Source organism: Sminthopsis crassicaudata, chromosome 2, assembly GCF_048593235.1.
Source record: "Sminthopsis crassicaudata isolate SCR6 chromosome 2, ASM4859323v1, whole genome shotgun sequence".
NCBI lineage: Eukaryota > Metazoa > Chordata > Mammalia > Dasyuromorphia > Dasyuridae > Sminthopsis > Sminthopsis crassicaudata.
The window spans coordinates 609,372,986-609,392,062 of record NC_133618.1 but is presented as its reverse complement, the minus strand read 5'-3'; the positions used below and the strand labels follow the sequence as shown (position 1 = coordinate 609,392,062).

Sequence of the window (19,077 nt, the reverse complement as noted above, 5' to 3'; positions counted from 1 at the left end):
TTTGATGCATGAAAATTTATAAATCACTTTCCATACAAGTGATTTATAAATTTTCATGCATCAAATAAATGTGATCATTTATTATTAATCACCTTAATGTTTACAAAATTGAATTGAACTTAACAGACATTTCAATTAAACATTTATTAAATGCCTATTATGCACAAGATGCTAAGTGATAGGATCCAAAGGTAAAGAGACTTAATCAGCAGCTCTCACAGGGACTATCATGGGAACTTCTTGCCTCAAGTCCCTTTTTGTTCTCATCTCTGCAATAACTGATCTCTGGGTTCTCTTTCAGTTCCAAGATTCTGGAAATCTATGAATAGCATAAATAAGGCAAAAACAAACAAAAATCCTTACATGAGCTTCATAGATGTGAAAAAGTTGTATTTCAAAAGAAATTGAGACAATATAACATTTATGTATTTATTCAAAACTTACCCTATTGCAGAAGTTACTCTATTCTCTACTCAATTCTATTCTATATTTGGCATATAAAGCCAAAGCCAAAATTATCCTTTCCTCTCAAGGAATTTTTATTTTATAGTATTCAACAATGTGATGTCTTCAAGAAGCCAACTTTCTATGTGTCACAATTTATGTCCCATTGGTTATGTTCATTCACTTTGTTGCATCTCATGGAGAGTACAGAGCTATCAGTGCCAAGTTATTCCTACTGGAGGAAAAGAATTCACAGCATAGGCAAGGTGTCACTAACGTCCCACTTATACACAAAGGGTAACACATGATTTATTATTGTGCATGCAATGTACAATTGTATTAACAACGATGCTCGTGCTACCAATATTTGTGAACTGAATTTTATAGATGTTCCCAATATGTGTCTTCCCTGTAGATTATTCCTGTCTCTGTCTTTTTGTCCTTGGGCAGTATGACCTAATAGAATTTCAATTAAATAGACATTTGTTGTCTATACTATGCAAAGTGAAATACTGTGTAGTAGACAGAGCCTTTGCCTTGGAGTCAGGAATTATCGGGATCAGATCTCAATATTAGACTCTGGGTCCATGGACAAACTACCTCTTACTGCCACAAACATCCCTCTAACACTATAAATTGTAGAACAGATGTTAATTTCTATTGTAGAGGAAATTTTGTCACTGGAAAGTGTCCCACATTGATGAAATCAGAGGTTTGCTCTTTAGAAGCTCTTGTCACACACTCCCAGGTTCAGAACTAAGCTTCTGATGCAGTGGGGGAGAAATATTTATTTATTTTAACATTGATTTTTAAATTTTTTAAATTTTAAATCTCTTTAGATTTTTAAATCTCTCCCTTCATCCCTCCCTAGCCCATTGAGAAGGCAAGCAATAAAATATTCATTATATATATATATGAAGTCATGTAAAACAAATTTCTATTTTAGCCTTGTTGCAAATAAAGTAAAGCATAATTTTAATAAGCCCATTGGTTCTCTCATTATAGATCATAGTTAAGCGATCAATTAATCAATCAATAAACAAACATACTAAGGACTTACTAGTTACCAGGAATTATGCTGAATGCTTGGTATACAAAGAAGGCAAAAATAATCCCCATCTTCATGGACTTGTTGTTTGTTCTATGTTCTTGAAGGGGATCAGGGATGCCATGACATGCAAGTGAATTGGATTTAAGTGAGGGAAGGATGTGCAAGGTCACCTGCCTCACTTTCTCCTCCAGTGGCCAGACATAGATCAGAAACCTGGAGATGGCCCTGGATGCAGTGGGAGACCTTGGCTTTTTTAAGCTAAGGTCTTTAACAGGCTCAGTTATGGAGCACATAACATACACCTACTATTCCTTCACGAGACAGGCTCTAAGATCATACAAATAAATAGATAGATATAAAATACAGAAGGTGGGATTTCAATTGAGTCTTGAAGCAAACCGGGGATTCTAAGAGGAAGAAGTAAGGAGGAACAGGATTCCATCATAGGATAGGCGATGGGTTGTCACAGGGAGGACGAATGAATTACCCAATATAGCTGGAAGGTAGATTATGTGGAAGGATGTAAAGTGAACGAATATTAGAAAGGTAGGATGGAAAGCTCGTAAAAAGTTTTAAATGTGCAAGTTTTAAAAAGTTTTAAACTTCCTATGTGCAAGGTCTGAGCAAAATATAATTTCCTTTCCTTTCCAAGAAACTCAGTCTTATGAAGCTGCAATCGGGCATCTGCTGCAGACAATGGGTTACTGAAGTTTATTCGTACTCGTTTGAAGTTCTTAAAATACTGAAATGTGATGTCCTTGTCATGTGTTCTAAAGAGAGATTCAAATTTGGCCCGGCACAGGCCGTCCACGAACATGTTCCTGAAGGTAGTAGGGAGCCACTGGAGTTTCCTGAGTAGAGGATAGCACGGAAAGACCTGCCTATGCTGACCTTAAGAGTAGAAATTTAGAATTTGAAGGTCACATGGTCTAACTCTCTTATTCCACAAGGACTCGAGACCCCAAGATTGGAAGTGCTTGGGATACAAAGCGGCCCAGATCCTTGGGTTCCAAGTCCAGTACTGTTTCCACTCCAGTAGGGTGTCCTAAATGTTTGCCTTTTGTCTTTCAGGTAGATTTTGTGGTGACAAAGTACCAGAACCCCTCATCTCCACAGACAGTCGCCTTTGGGTCGAGTTCCGAAGCAGCAGCAATATCCTGGGCAAGGGTTTCTTTGCTGTTTATGAAGGTCTGTGGTAACCCAGCTGTGGGACTTCCCTTCTTGGGCATATCAACCATTGACCCCACTCTCCAATCATTCACCTTCTTACCACCCTCCAAGTGTGTGGAGCTACGCTTGGGAGCCTTTGAGGGGGTAGAGGTGGGACATAGAGATACCAGTGGTGATGGCGTAAACTTTGCCTCAGTTTACCTGAGTCCATCTCTTGTGTCCCGAAATCAACAGGCCAGTCACACTCTCTACAGGATAGACCTTTCTTTCCCTATACATCAAACCTCTGGGCCCCATTTCCAGTTCCTTTGGAGAAAATCATTTAAACCCTATATATATGTTATTAAGGAAAAATATTTGACAGGGAACAAATAAAATGACCTCGCTTCTAACTCTGAGACTGTCACCCAGGAACCCCACAATATAAGAATTTCAGAGACAGAATGACCTGACCTGAACCATCATTACCCAACAAGTGGTCATTCAGCCTCCATTTAACAATTTCTTGTGGACTTCATTTATATCATCTGTGTTCCTTCTATATTGAAATGTTTGTTGTTTTTTTCTGTGTATTAAGTCCATAGTAAAAGAAAAAAAATTTTAAAGAGATCTCTAATGAGAATAAACTTATTATACAAGGTATCCCAAAAGTCTTAGTGTAGTTTTAAATTTGTAAACATGGAGACCAAAATAGCCCATTTTACTTCGGGGATTAGTTTTAATAGTTAGGTATGTTTTTTTTCCATATATATATCCATATATTTTTATCTATTTTTCATGTATATATACATATACATAGATATATGTGCAAATCATCTTTTCAACTTTTACACATTTCTCCCAGATCTCCCTTCCTCATGCCAAGCAGAAAAAGACTAATTTATCTTCCACATCTTGGGCCTAAAGGCAGAACTGTTCATGTTGTCTGGCTCCAAGTCTTCTCTTTTTTAAATTTAACATCTTCAGTTCCTTCAACCTACTTTCGCTGACTCCACCCCCTTCATTTATTCTTTGATGAAAAATAAGTTTCCTTATCTTTGGGGACTCCATAGTGCACAGAGCACTGGGCCTGGGGTCAGAATAACTCATCTTCCTGTGTTCAGATCTGGCCTGATATTTATTATCACTGTGACCTTCTCTGTGCCTCAGTTTCCCCAACTGTAAATAATATCACCTGCCTCGAAGGCTTGTTTTGAGGATAAAATGAACTAATATTTATAATTTACTTTGCAAATCTTAAAGGGCTATTATCTAGTCCAATTTCTGCATTTGACAGATGAGGACCTGAGACCTGAAAGGATGTGACTTGTCTGAAGTTATATTTGTGGAAGAGCAGAATTTATGTTTTCCATTTCTAAAATTCTTTGCTCTTGATAATCTCTAGTTGAAGTTATTTTTAATAAGCATAAATTATTGATGATGAAATCATTGCTGCATGGGATGGTCATCTTCCTTGATAAGACTTCACACCTGTAATCCGTGAATCTCATACCTTTGCAAGATGCTCCACCTAGTGGTGAGAGCTGCCTACAGTGCTATACTGTTAGCATTGGTCCAGATGTGTTAAACAGCTCCCCTTTTGTGGGTAACAGCCTGCTGAAGGTTGGCCAGAGCCCCCCCACCCCGTCCTCACAGATCCTGTTGGGGGGATGTGTTCCTCACCTATTTCTGTCTTTGTTTCTGAAGCTATATGTGGGGGAGAAATTCACAAAGATTCTGGCCAAATCCAGTCTCCCAATTATCCGGACGACTACCGACCTTCCAAGGAATGTGTTTGGAAGATCATTGTTTCTGAGGGGTTTCATGTGGGACTCACTTTCCAGGCATTTGAGGTGAGCCATTCCAAAAACTTTTTTTATAAAAAAGAAACTCATCTCCATAGTGCATTTAATAGACTTTTATTAAGAATTTAGTAGATGCAGAATACATTAATCCAGATTAGATGTGATGCATGTGTGTATATGTCTACATATTTACATGTATGCTTTGCATTGCAGCTGTCATAAGTATCTTGTTTTTGGACATTATTAGAATAGATATCACTGGTATGAGAGCCTCTTGAGCTGATAAAAATTGAGCCTTCTTTCTTTCTTTGTCCCTTTGTTCAGGATAATGTCTCCAGGTTGGGAAAACCATAACCATATGGCAGGATGCTTAACTACATCATGGATCTATTTCATAATAAAAAATAAAGGATTTCATAATCCTTCTTTGATTTAATCAAGAAAAGAGAAAGTTGTATCCCCTTTCCGTCCCTCTCCCCAAATTAAAATCTATTCTCAATAATTAGCATAACATAATTAGCAGTTATTTTGCCTGAAACTGTACAAAATATACCTGGAGGAGAGGGTATATAAGTCATTTTTTTTAAACTAGCCCACAAGACCCTGAGAGGCCACGGGAATGATACCCAGGATGGGACAAAGGCAGGAGAGCCCAACCTGGCCAGGGAGGTAATGTAGTTTTCAGGATGCCCCGGGTGCCTTCAGTGTGGTGGATACAACTCTGATCACCCAAGCCTAGTTACAGCTCTATTCCCAAGCCAAGGGAATGAAGGTGCAGTTGGTCACCTACTAATTTATGCCTCTTCTTCCAGATTGAGCGCCATGACAGCTGTGCCTATGACTACCTGGAAATTCGGGATGGGGCCACTGAAGAGAGTGCCTTGATTGGTCACTTCTGTGGCTATGAGAAACCAGATGATATCAAATCCAGCTCCAACAAGATGTGGATGAAGTTTGTATCAGATGGCTCTATCAATAAAGCAGGGTTTGCTGCCAATTTTTTTAAGGGTATGAATCAATCCTTATCACTTTTAGTAAAGAGTATTGGTTGGCTTGTTTCCTTAAGGATCCCAGACACTGATGGCAGTGAGATGAAAAAGGCCATTGTCGTGGTCCCCAAGGCATCTTCCGACTCTTAATATTCTTTGGTAAAAGGGGAGGAGTGATACCTACCAGGGTCCTTGTTTTTATAATGGGCTTTATATTAGATCAATAATTAGATCTTAGTCTTGACACCTAAAACACAAAGTTCATGGATGCTTATGCATGTCAATCTAAGACTATAAGTCTTTAGTGAATAAAATAACCACCATGTAGTGGAATTAGGTCTTGATAAAAGTCTAACCAGGCCCCTCTCCTAGACCGTAACTGTAGTGGGACATAGATCTATGGCATTAATTCTGAGACCCTGGTATTCTCTTAGGAGAGGGAGAATCTTGGCAATGGTAGATATTCTTCCAATCAAATTTGGATGATGAATCTGTGGGGAGATTAAGATTCTGGGTCAGAGAGATGCTGTGGATCACTCCAGAATTGTTTTAGGAGCTGAGCCCAATTTCTGCTCTGTGAGATTGTGCCCCTCTGCAGGGGGTGTTTGGGAAGGCTGTAAAAGCCTTGAAATTTTTATTAAAATGGCAAAAAATCCAGAAGCATAGAACTTGGGCTCAAATCTTGGTTCTACTAGTGGCAATCTAGAACCTTGGGTAGAAATCTTGGGCGAGTCACATAATTTTGTGGGGATTCTGTTTCTTAATCTGTGAGATAAGGAGGTTGGAATAAAGATCCTCTGAGGTACTTGCCAGTTCTGCATTTGTGACCCTACTCCCAGAGCCTAGGAAAGTGGAACAGCACAATGACAGAAAGAACATGGCATGGTCTGGGGTTCTGGGCAGGCCTTAGTAGTTCCAAGGCTAGAATGGCCAAGGAGGTCTGCCTTTGGCCTTGGTCCATCTCCCTTAAATATGTGGTGCGTTCTAGCCAGCTCCAGGAATGCCTCAGACACTGGAATGGTTGTGTGGTCTCAGCCTGCCCACTTTTCATCTAGGAAGGTCTCCGGTCTCCCCCATCCCCATATTTTAATCCCTACATCTTTTCCTAAACTTAACTCAGTGACCATATCCTGTCTTGAGAGAGAGAAAGATAGATGGATGGATAGAAAGATGTATAAATAGCTGGATAGCTGGACACACACAGAGAAAAAAAGAGAGAGAGAGGGAAGAGACAGAGACAGAAAGGGAGGGAGGAGAGAAAGAAGTGTATATGAGTTTGGTAACTTTCTATGATAAGAAAAGTCCTCAATAAGAAGCAGATCAGAATCTTCCAACTTGAAATCTTTGAATATGAAACTTAATTTTAAAATCTAAGTAAAAATCTAGAAGGCGGAAGCATGATGCTGTGGAAAAGGTAGTATCTTAAGTCAGAGGACATGGGTTCACGTTGGCTTTGCCGTCTTGGGAAACTCTAGGTCTCAGTTTCTCAATCTGTAAAATGAACAAGTTGGGATAGGTGGCTTTCCAGTTCTTAATCTGTGATGCTAAATAGAAATAATTTCCAGTATATTTTGGATGCCAGCCAATGCACGTGGAAGAAAATAATCTTAGAAATGACTGCAATGAAAGCAGGTGAATGCAGAAAGTCTTCTCTCTCAGGTCAGAGAGAACATGGCTGGGGTCTCCCAGCACTTAGGAGGTCTAAGACCACTCTGGAAGAGAATCCAAAGCAGTGTGAAGTCCCTGACTCAAAACCTCCTTCCTCCCAATATGAACTGGTGAGCTTGCTCTGTGATGATAGGAATGGCCTCAGGACTAGCTGGAACACTAGACCACCTGGTGAGAATAAAATGATAGACGAGAGGAGCCAGGAAGTCATGGTTAATTTTCAAAGTCAAGTTAGTTTTTGATGTCCTTGTCTACTATTTTCTCCTCCTCTCCCCTTCCTCTGCTTTGTGGGGCTCCCCCTGTCTCAGCCCACGCCCCATGGTCTGCTCAAGTTACTTACCACGTTAGTTCACCCCTAATATAGCCTGTGTTCCTATCAATCGACTCTGACCTTAGAACATCTGCCGAGCACTGTCAGGAAGGACATCTGAAGACTTCACAGTGAGGTATCAATGACTGATCCTCCCCTTCCCCTGCACCCCGCTCCCCTGCCTCCCCAGAGGTGTTGGCTTATTAGCCCATATAAATATCTTATGGGTAGAATTCCAGGCAGAACTGGGGAGACACTTTGAAGCAGAGCGTTTCCCTTGGACCTAGCCTGCACCGGATACTTGGAAGAGAAGCTCTAAAAAGGAGGAGAAAGGAAGGGGCCCCCCATTTGGTCTCTTCTTCCCACAACAGCTGGCTTCCTGTGAGGAAGCTGAAGCTCAGACTGGCCCATCCTCGGCTTTGGCCATCAGTGAAGAAGGAGCAAGTCCACAAGGAGCTGCCCTCCCTTAAGCTGAGCGGGCCTTGGGATCTCAGTGCTTCCCCTTCCCTAATTCCCCGTCCCACCATGAGGTGAATAGACCTGTCAGCCATGGAATGCTGCTCAACTGGGCTACCCTGCCACAGAGAGAGCAAAACCTCACCAGATCCCCAGGTCTCACTGGAACTCATTGCTCCAAACCGTTTCCCCAAATCCCTCCTACTCTCTTCCTGTTTCCTCATCATCCCCCTGTCTCCATTAATTTCTTTTTTTAATTGTAGCTTTTTATTTACAAGATATATGCATGGGTAATTTTTCAGCACTGACAATTGCAAAACCTTTTATACCTATTTTTCCCCTCCTTCTCCTCACCCTTCCCCCTGATTCTCCATTAATTTCTTTTGAGGACCCCACTATGACTTACAAGGCAACTTTATCCCCAAGTCTCTGTTCTGCTAAACCAGTCTTTTAGAACACTGGACACAAACCTAATAAAGCCATCTGGGAGCTCAGGGAAAACCCAGAGTTTGTCCCCTTTAGAACTGGGAACCTGAGCTCCTGAGCTTCCAGCAAGGCCGTCCCTGGGCATTCAAGAAGTGAAGGAGGGAAGCTGGTCTTTGGATCTTCCCTTCCTCTTATGCCTCCTTATAACACTGCATGTTTATAACTAACTGTCCCCTTCAACATGTATTAGATTTACTTTTCTTATTTTTATTCAGTTGACTCTAAACTCCTCATCTCATGTTTGATTTTCAAATTTTCTCATCCCTGGTACCTGCTTACACTTCTCAGAAGTTGGAGCCTCTGTTGCTTATTTATTGGGAGAAGCCGGATTTCTTGGTCTCACCAGCCAGGATCCATTCAAACCCGGCCATCCGTCACTGGGCTGTTCTCAGGCCTTTCTCTGAGCTGCGGATGCCAAGAGCATGTGTCAGGTTTTCTTAAGTGAAAAGGACTGGGAGGGTAACTACAAACACGCTGCAAAGGAGGAGTACCAAATTTAAACAAAACAAAACAAAAACCACTCTTGCTTCCGTGCCAGTTGGATGGAGACACGTTGTTTCGGGCCAGCTGGCTAAGAACACCGGGATCCGGTGCCAACTGGCATTTGGGCCCGTTTTCTGTTGCCAGATGGCAGGTGTTGTCTCAGCACTCTGTCTGATGGTGCCAGGATGCTTACCAGCAAGTAAAACTACTCCGATTTCTTGCCGATTTGGGAAATGATAGTAGCGTTTACCGGTTGGCAGTGCTTGCCAGCTAACATAAGAAAATAGCAACTGCTCTCCTAATTCTGAGCCAGGTCCGTCCAACTTCAAGTCCTGTGACTGACGTGACAACAGGGGGTGTTTTGCAAAAATGCCTAGTTCTTTCTATGGTGTTGCTTCCAAATCTTGGAAACTTGCCCCAAATATCCCCAGCCTTCCTATACAGCCCATGCGCTTAAATGAGAATTGAGAGATTTGGGAAGGGTCCTAATTTCCATACTGATGGCTCCTCTTGGAAACTGGTAGATAAAGAACCTATCCCCATCACTTACATCCTGTGAGTTAAGATTACACTCCACACTAAGACTTCTTCTTTACCTTTCTCTGAGGTGAAGGCCCTTCCCTACACCTGCACCTAATCCATCCTGCTTCCTGTCTTATCTTTAGTGTCATGTGATTACACAGTAATTGGAAGTTGGGTTTTGTTTTTTTTTTCCATTATACTCCAGGTAGGTCTTGTTTTCCTGCTTTTGCTGCCAATACTATGGGAATGAAAAGGAGATAGGGATTTTTTTTCCATTAAAAATGAGGCTTTTAGTCCTGGCTTCTTCCCCCATTTTCTCAGAAATCACTGAATTTCTAAGATAGAGGAGACCATACAGCTCATGCTCATGGCTCAAAGATCTTCAGTGAGGAGGAGACCCATTGCCTCCCAAGGTAGATGTGCATGTGTGTGTTTGTATACACACATAAATAAAATTTTCCCCAATTACATATCAAAATGATTTTTTTAACATTTGGATTTTTTTTAAAGTTCTGAAATCCAAATTCTATCTCTTCTAGTCTCCCTGAGGACAGTAAGACAGTTAGATATAGGTTATACATGGGCAATCACACAAAACATTTCCATCTAAGACTTTTTTGAACCACTCTGCTTTTCCCAGTAGTGTCTCCATCTTCTACCTCATCTAATGCAGGTTTTGTATCTACAGGCATCTTTGGCACAAAACTAACCTCGTGTGGTATTATTCTTTCAGTCATTTCCTGCGCTTCATGGTTCTGTGGACCATTCTGTCCAGGGGGGTTTTCTTGGCAAAGATGCTGGAGTGGTTTGCCATTTCCTTGTCCTTGGATTAAGGCAAACAGGGTTATATGTGGGGTCATAGAGCTCGTATTTGAATTTATTTGAAAGTATTTATTAGGCAAACCCCTTGTTTGCTTTTAGGCCCTCATCTCATCCCAGCTTGTATGACTTTATCATACTGATTCCACGTCTCTTGGCTTTAACTGTGGGAAATCCTCTGCCTTTGTGGGGCTTCATGGTAGAACGATGTATGTGAGTGTGTGTGCATACTCTAAATTTGGAAGAGGCATAAACACAGTGAAATGGGAGAAAAGTGATCACTAATAATTGGGGGAGATTGGGTGAAATGGGAGAAAAGTGATCACTAATAATTGGGGGAGATTGGGTGAAATGGGAGAAAAGAGATCACTAATAATTGGGGGAGATTGGGTGAAATGGGAGAAAAGTGATCACTAATAATTGGGGGAGATTGAGTGAAATGGGAGAAAAGTGATCACTAATAATTGGGGGAGATTGGGTGAAATGGGAGAAAAGTGATCACTAATAATTGGGGGAGATTGGGTGAAATGGGAGAAAAGTGATCACTAATAATTGGGGGAGATTGGGTGAAATGGGAGAAAAGTGATCACTAATAATTGGGGGAGATTGGGTGAAATGGGAGAAAAGTGATCACTAATAATTGGGGGAGATTGGGTGAAATGGGAGAAAAGTGATCACTAATAATTGGGGGAGATTGGGTGAAATGAGAGAAAAGTGATCACTAATAATTGGGGGAGATTGGGTGAAATGGGAGAAAAGTGATCACTAATAATTGGGGGAGATTGGGTGAAATGGGAGAAAAGTGATCACTAATAATTGGGGGAGATTGGGTGAAATGGGAGAAAAGTGATCACTAATAATTGGGGGAGATTGGGTGAAATGGGAGAAAAGTGATCACTAATAATTGGGGGAGATTGGGTGAAATGGGAGAAAAGTGATCACTAATAATTGGGGGAGATTGGGTGAAATGAGAGAAAAGTGATCACTAATAATTGGGGGAGATTGGGTGAAATGGGAGAAAAGTGATCACTAATAATTGGGGGAGATTGGGTGAAATGGGAGAAAAGTGATCACTAATAATTGGGGGAGATTGGGTGAAATGGGAGAAAAGTGATCACTAATAATTGGGGGAGATTGGGTGAAATGGGAGAAAAGTGATCACTAATAATTGGGGGAGATTGGGTGAAATGGGAGAAAAGTGATCACTAATAATTGGGGGAGATTGGGTGAAATGGGAGAAAAGTGATCACTAATAATTGGGGGAGATTGGGTGAAATGGGAGAAAAGTGATCACTAATAATTGGGGGAGATTGGGAGTGCCTGGATGAAGGAAGCAACATTAGAATTAGGTCTTGAGGAATGAGTAGAATGGGTAGTTTGGGAAGAAAAGTACATTTCAGGTACAGTATGAATAAATGAATGGAATTAAAACAATGCCCACTGAAGTTGTCAAAAGCAACTAGTCTAGTTTTGATGGAAGATAGAATTCACAAAGGAAAATGATATGTGACTGAAGAATTTGTTGGGAGCCAAATATGGCAGGCTTTAAATACCAGTATAAATAATTTTGACTTTATTTGGTAGATAATCTGGAAAAACTCAAGATTTTTGAAAAGTGACATAATCAAACTGTGCATTTGCAAAAGGCATCTGGAAATAATGTAATAGAATATTATTAAATATGGAATAGAAGAGATTAGAACTAGGAAGAATAGTTAGAAGGGTACTGTTGTACCTAGGTTGTTGTAACTAGGTAAGGGTCAATGAGGACCTGAATGAGGATGGTGGAAGTAGGAGTAAAAAGATGAGAATTGGTAAATAACTGAATGTAGGGATGGTTGTTGATTAGTAATGATTCATATACTGGTAGCTATTCACTTCCTTTTAAAATATAGTCAATTTCATTTTTTTTTCCTTTTTAAGTGCTTACTTTTTGAACAGAGCTATCAGGGTGTGTATGTGTATATGTGCATAAATATATATATATATATATATATATATATATATATATATATATATATATATATATATATATATATATAGAGAGAGAGAGAGAGAGAGAGAGAGAGAGAGAGAGAGAGAGAGAGAGAGAGAGAGAGAGAGAGAGAGAGAGAGAGAGAGATTGGAGAGGGAGGGGGAGAGAGGAAAAAGGGAGGGAGAGGTAAAGGATGAAAAAGAGGGAGAGGGAGAGGAAGGGAGGGAGAGACAGAGAGAGAAGAACTCACATTCTACTCAGAAACCACATGCCTATATACATATATGTATATATATGCATACATATACGTACTATACATATGCATGTATATATGTAGGCATATGGTTTCTGAGTAGAATGTGAGTTCTTCTGTTTTCTCATTTCTAGACCTTATTTTCTCTTTAAAAATTTTTATTATGAATTTAACAGTCAATAAACATCTCAAAAAGCAATAATAGTATCATGAATGAAAATGTTTTAAAAGACATATGCACATTAAATTTAATAAAGTAGTAGCAAAATTTCCATTTGTTTGTGTCTCCCAAGCTTCTTTTTGATATCTTTTGAATATTTAAAAATTTTTGATCTTCTTTTCATTTTTTTATTTCTATTGCTACCCACTAATTTCTACCCATGTCCAATAAAACTCTGTGCCCTTTAACAATTAACATAATCAAACAAAGCAAATCAATGTATTGACTAAACCTGAAAATGCATGTTTTAGTCTGTGCCTCTAGCTCATTGCTTCTCTGACGAAAAGCAGAAGGCAGGCTTTGTCAGTGTTCTGGAGTCATGGCTCATCAGTTCATTGACCAGAGTCCCAAGATCTTTCAAAGTGATTTTCCTTTATATCACAGAAATTATTGTAGAAATTACTAAATCATATTTTCCAACACATTTTAGTCATTCCTTCCCTCTTCTTACTGCTGTACTGAGGATGCAGAATATTGAAGTATATCTTGATTTAATTGGGGTGACCATGTAGAATTCTTCAACGACTTTCTCTCTGTTGATTTATCACAGAATTTCTCTGTTGTTCTAAAATGTATTTATTTATTTTGCCTTATTCTCTGCAACAGATGTTGGCACATCAGCTGCAGTTATTTTCCTGGTGGTGTTTTTGCTTAGGCTCACTGTGAACCTGGCAAGACAAAAGGCCTGAGTTCCCCCATGAAATGCCTCTTGTTGCTATTGGGTACACAATGAAACCAGCTATTTCAATTCCTTAATTTGTTTTTCTGAGGATAACCCAGGATCCATCTTTCCACTTAGATACATATTCTCTAGCTTAGCAAGATTACTAATATGAATATCATTCAGTTTAGTAATATTTGAACTTAATGATAGTCCATTGGAAATCAATAATCATTTCTTAAATGCTTACTATACTATATGTCAAAAACTGTGAACCATTGGAGTTTATTGAAAGTGTGGGAGAAGAGTGACATAACTGGATTTATATTTTTGAAAAATCACCTTGGCAGCTGAGTGGGAGAGAGCAGGACCTTGAGGCAAGGAGACCAGGTTTTTGCAGTAATCCATGTGGGAAGTGATGGGGGTTTGAACAGGGATAGTGGTTTTGTGAGGGAGAAAAACATGTTGAAAGACAGAAACAAATTGAAAGATAGACGTAGAGACAAAAAAAAAAAGAGAGAAGATGGAGGGAGGGAAAGAGGAAGAAAGGAGAGAGAGAGAGAGAGAGAGAGAGAGAGAGAGAGAGAGAGAGAGAGAGAGAGAGAGAAAGAGAGAGAGAGAGAGAGAGGGAGAGAGAGATTATAAGCAGGATGGAATGACAGTTATAAGTAATTAAATTTATGTAAGTTTAATTAAATTTATGTAAATTTAATTTATATTTACAAATGGTCTAAAAGCTTTGATTTTTTTAGTATCTTTTCCACCCCTCTGCTCCTGCAGAAGAAAATCTCACTGGAATGAGAGCCATTTAAAGTTTTGTTTTTTTTTTCAGTTGCCATGGCTTATAAATTTACCACGAAGTGGCCAGTCTACCAATGATGAGCCTATCTGTACTTATCTTGTCTGATTTGGGAGCAGCAGGGGCAGCTTGTCGGTGGGGCAAGCATTCAAAGTTTTCAACTTGATCGTACCTACCAAAGTTCACAATTCACTAACCTAGACTTGGAGCATCCCACAAGATTGCTGTACTATGAAAAAGCATTGGAGTATGACTTTTGTGGAAATTTATTTATTGACAAATTAGGTAAAACAGAGGAGTAATGGGGACTGGTAATGGTGTGCTGATAAATGTTCTCCCATGTACACATATACATATACACACACACAGTACACATGCATATATAACACAAATACATATTTATAAACATACATGCACATATGTGTGTATATATTATATATATATATATACACATATATATAGGTTATGCTTTTAAGTGTAGCCTATTACATCATTTTCTTAAATCTAAACAAAATTTATAAAACAATAACAAATCTTAATCTCTGTTTGCCAATTTCTGGAGCATAGGTACTTACACCGAGACTTAACAATTAGCTCTTGAGAGCTTCGGTCCACCAACTGGAATTGGGAGATTTCACTGGTATTAGGGATTCTCTGGGAGGAAATTTCTTCTATTAATTTCACTTAATGCCATCTCTGTAAACTAGCGACTTAGAGAATTACCTAAAGTTGGAGAACTATTGCTGTTGGGCCAGATTCTGTGTGCTGCCTTTTGTTTGTTTTGTAGGAAGGAAAGCTTAGAATGATTTTTAATTTTTTCTTAGCTTATAAGCTATACAAAAGCAGGCAGGCAAGAATTTGACTCTTAGACCTGTTGGCTGCCTGAAGTACTGGGAAGAAGAACACTATGTCTAGAATCATATAGCCAGAAAGTGGCAGAGAAAGAGCGTGTTCAAACAAAACATAAACAAATCTCTTCAGTTTTTCTCAATTTGTACTTAAGTCTATTTATCTTTAACTTTGGTTAATCATATGTCAGTTCCATGTTCATAAAAAAGCATTTCTTCTCAGTGCCATATGATATATATTTTCCTCCTCATATTGAAACTCTTCAACATTTTTGGAAAGTTTGGATACATTATGACCACTGATCTTTCCCAGTCAGTAGGCTTATTCATCACGTCAAAGAGTTTTTAGCAATTAAACCACGATTATAGGAATTGGTAGCTAAAGAAGACCCTGACATCCAAATCCTTTTGAGGAAATTGAAGTCTACAGGGGTTAAGTACTTTGCCCACACAAATATTAAAGTCATATAAATATTAAGCAGCAGACGTGGAATTCAATTCCAGATTCTCTGACCCAAGTCTAAGTCTCTGGCCACAGTCTGGGATGGCAGATCTTTTCCTTATAGGTCATGTTCCTTCAACAATCAATACTTTTGTGGATCTGTGATCCGCTGGACAGAGAGACCCCATCCAATGATGAGGCTTGCGCTCATCTGCCCAAGCTATCTGTCTTCGTGTGTTCCTGTCAATCCACCAAATGGGAGCCACTTGGCGAACTGGATGCCTTCCTCTAGTTCTCTTGATTTGTTTGTTTGGGGATCCCGAGGGGATACAAGGACTGTCCATCAATTACCCTTATGTGACTGGCCCACCTGTCTGTCTAATTTTAGAGCTCTCTGATGTCATTTTTTACATCTTCTTCATATATAATGTACTGAAGCTGCTTAATTTCAGCTTTTAGGAGAGTATCTCATTCACCATGAAATATCAACATAGATTATATATAATAGGGCTATAGATTTAGAGCTAAAGAAGCCTCAGAAAACTAATAATAATAATAGTTACCATTTATATAGTACTTTCTATGTGCCAGGAACTATGCTAAGCACTTTACAAATATTATCTCATTTGATCCATGCAACTAATTTGAGAGGTAAGGGCCATAAGGCAAGCTTGGGTTAAGTGACTTGTCCAAACTCATACAGCTGTAATTATTTGAGACCAGATTTGAATTCAGTTCTTCCTGATCCCAAGTCTAGCTCTATCCGCTGTACCACCTAACTGCCTCATAACCCAGGGAAGTTAAATCAATAATCAGTCAACAAGCATTTATTAAGCACTGACTGCATGACAGGTGTTGTCCTATTGAATGAATGATTGAAGGTGACTTCATTGAAGGTGATTGAAGGAAATTGTTAGACACAGAAGAATGCTAATGTTAAGAAGATTTTGTTTTAGGGAGAAATTTGGGGATCATTAAAAGAACTGCCAGTTTCTCAAAGAAAATGCAACCTGTTTTTCTCTTCCTGTTCAATTCTACATCCAACTCATTCATATGTACTGCCTGTTTAAGACATCCCTCCCTCCCTTCTTTCCTTCCCTTCCTTCCTTTCCTTCCTTCCTTCCTTCCTTTCCTTCCTTCCTTCCTTCTCTTCCTTCCTTCCTTCCTTCCTTCCTTCCTTCCTTCCTTCCTTCCTTCCTTCCTTCCTTCCTTCCTTCCTTCCTTCCTTCCTTCCTTTCCTTCCTTCCTTCCTTCCTTCTCTTCCTTCCTTTCCTTCCTTCCTTCCTTCCTTCCTTCCTTCCTTCCTTCCTTCCTTCCTTCCTTCCTTCCTTCCTTCCTTCCTTCCTTCCTTCCTTCTTTCCTTCCTTCCTTCTCTTCCTTCCTTTCCTTCCTTCCTTCCTTCCTTTCCTTCCTTTCCTTCCTTCCTTCCTTTCCTTCCTTCCTTTCCTTCCTTTCCTCCCTCCCTTCCTCCCTCCCTTCCTTCCTCCCTCCCTTCCTTCCTTCCTTCCTTCCTTCCTTCCTTCTCTTCCTTCCTTTCCTTCCTTCCTTCCTTCCTTCCTTCCTTCCTTCCTTCCTTCCTTCCTTCCTTCCTTCCTTCCTTCCTTCCTTCCTTCCTTCCTTCCTTCCTTCCTTCCTTCCTTCTCTTCCTTCCTTTCCTTCCTTCCTTCCTTCCTTCTCTTCCTTCCTTTCCTTCCTTCCTTCCTTTCCTTTCCTTTCCTTTCCTTCCTTCCTTCCTTCCTTCCTTCCTTCCTTCCTTCCTTCCTTCCTTCCTTCCTTCCTTCCTTCCTTCCTTCCTTCTTTCCTTTCCTTCCTTCCTTCCTTCCTTCCTTCCTTCCTTCCTTCCTTCCTTCCTTCCTTCCTTCCTTTCCTTCCTTCCTTCCCTTCCTTCCTTTCCTTCCTTCCTTCCTTCTCTTCCTTCCTTCCTTCTCTTCCTTCCTTTCCTTCCTTCCTTTCCTTCCTTCCTTCCTTTCCTTCCTTCCTTCCTTCTCTTCCTTCCTTTCCTTCCTTCCTTCCTTCTCTTCCTTCCTTTCCTTCCTTCCTTTCCTTTCCTTTCCTTCCTTCCTTCCTTCCTTCCTTCCTTCCTTCCTTCCTTTCCTTCTTTCCTTCCTTCCTTCCTTCCTTTCCTTCTTTCCTTCCTTCTTTCCTTTCCTTCCTTCCTTTCCTTTCCTTTCCTTCCTTTCTTCCTTCCTTCCTTCCTTCCTTCCTTCCTTCCTTCCTTCCTTCCTTCCTTCCTTCCTTCCTTCCTTCCTTCCTTCCTTCCTTCCTTCCTTCCTCCTTCCTTCCTTCCTTCCTATCTACCTTTCTATATTAATGCTATATTGCCTTATAATAGTTTCCAAAAGTGAGACTAGTACATAGTTCTTAGGGTTTCCTTTGAACTTTTCTTATTAGTGAAATTAATCTTAGTAATGACCCATTAGCATTTGTGTACCTCTAGCTTCTGTGCTGCACTAGATATGGGACTAGGGAGCAAGGTCAATTAAGTTGGTGCATGCATAATGGCAAATTACCTTGTTCCCCTAACAGAAGTTGATGAATGTTCCTGGCCAGACAGGAACGGTTGTGAACAGCGTTGTGTGAACACACTGGGTAGCTTCAAATGTGCTTGTGATCCTGGCTATGAACTGACGGCTGATAAGAAAACTTGTGAAGGTGAGTGATTAGCAAAATTGTAGTGGGATGGTGTTGAAAGTGAAGAATGAATGATTATGAGTAGAGGTATGGAAATGGTGGAAATAGTAAAAGTGTTCATTATTTGATGATCTTTTTTTTAAAGATATTTTTAAATATTTAAAATACTTTTGAATTTCAAATTCTCTCCCCTCTCCAGCTCTTCCTGCATCCATTGAGAAGGTAAATACTATAATATTGATTATAAATGTGAAATTATGTAAAACATTTCTATATTAGCCATGTGACAAAAGGAAAAAAGCAAGAAAAACAAAGTGGAAAATATTGTATTTCAATTTGCACTGAGAATTCAGCACCATCTCTTTATGGAAGTGGATAACATTTTTCATTATGAGTCCTCTGGAATTGTCTTAAATCATCATATTGATCATAATGTCAATTATCTCCTAGTTTTGCTAACTTCACTGTTCATCAGTGTATATAGGTCTTCCCAGATTTTTCTAAAACCATCCCTCTTACTATTTTTTATAACACTATAGTATTTCATCACAATGAAACCCTGTAACTTTTTAGCCATTCCCCAATTGATAAGCATTCCTTCAGTTCCCAGTTCTTTGCCAACACAAAAAGATCTCCAAATATTTTGGTATGAATGGATCCTTTTCCTTTTTCTTTGATCTCCTTGGGTTAAGACATGGAAGTAACATTGTTGTGTCAAAGAATATATACAGTTTTATAGCCCTTTGGACATGGTTCTAAATTGTTCTTCACAATAGTGGGACCACTTCACTGCTCTTCCAACAGTGCATTAGTCTCCCTACTTAACTACATCCTCTTCCATACTTGTCATTTTCCTTTTCTGTCATGTTGGCCAATACTGATAGGTTTGAGATGATACCTCAGAGTTGTTTTAATTTGCATTTCTCTAATCAGCAATAATTTAGAGCATTTTCCCATTTATAGATAGTTTTGATTTTTTCTTCTGCAAACTGCCTGTTTATATCTATTGACCATTTATCAACTGGGGAATGGTTCTTATTTTTATCAATTTAATTCTGTTTCCTAT

General features: G+C 39.6%; 1 protein-coding gene across 1 annotated transcript in view; it reads left to right on the top strand.

Annotated features, from left to right (window-relative positions):
• TLL2 (tolloid like 2) overlaps positions 1–19,077 on the top strand; it is a 152,160-nt gene that overhangs the window by 111,512 nt on the left and 21,571 nt on the right. Inside the window, exons 11-14 of the mRNA XM_074295953.1 lie at positions 2,567–2,683; positions 4,352–4,497; positions 5,262–5,457; positions 17,907–18,032. Coding sequence (XP_074152054.1) covers positions 2,567–2,683; positions 4,352–4,497; positions 5,262–5,457; positions 17,907–18,032 — 585 coding nt within the window. The remainder of the gene's footprint in view (positions 1–2,566; positions 2,684–4,351; positions 4,498–5,261; positions 5,458–17,906; positions 18,033–19,077) is intronic.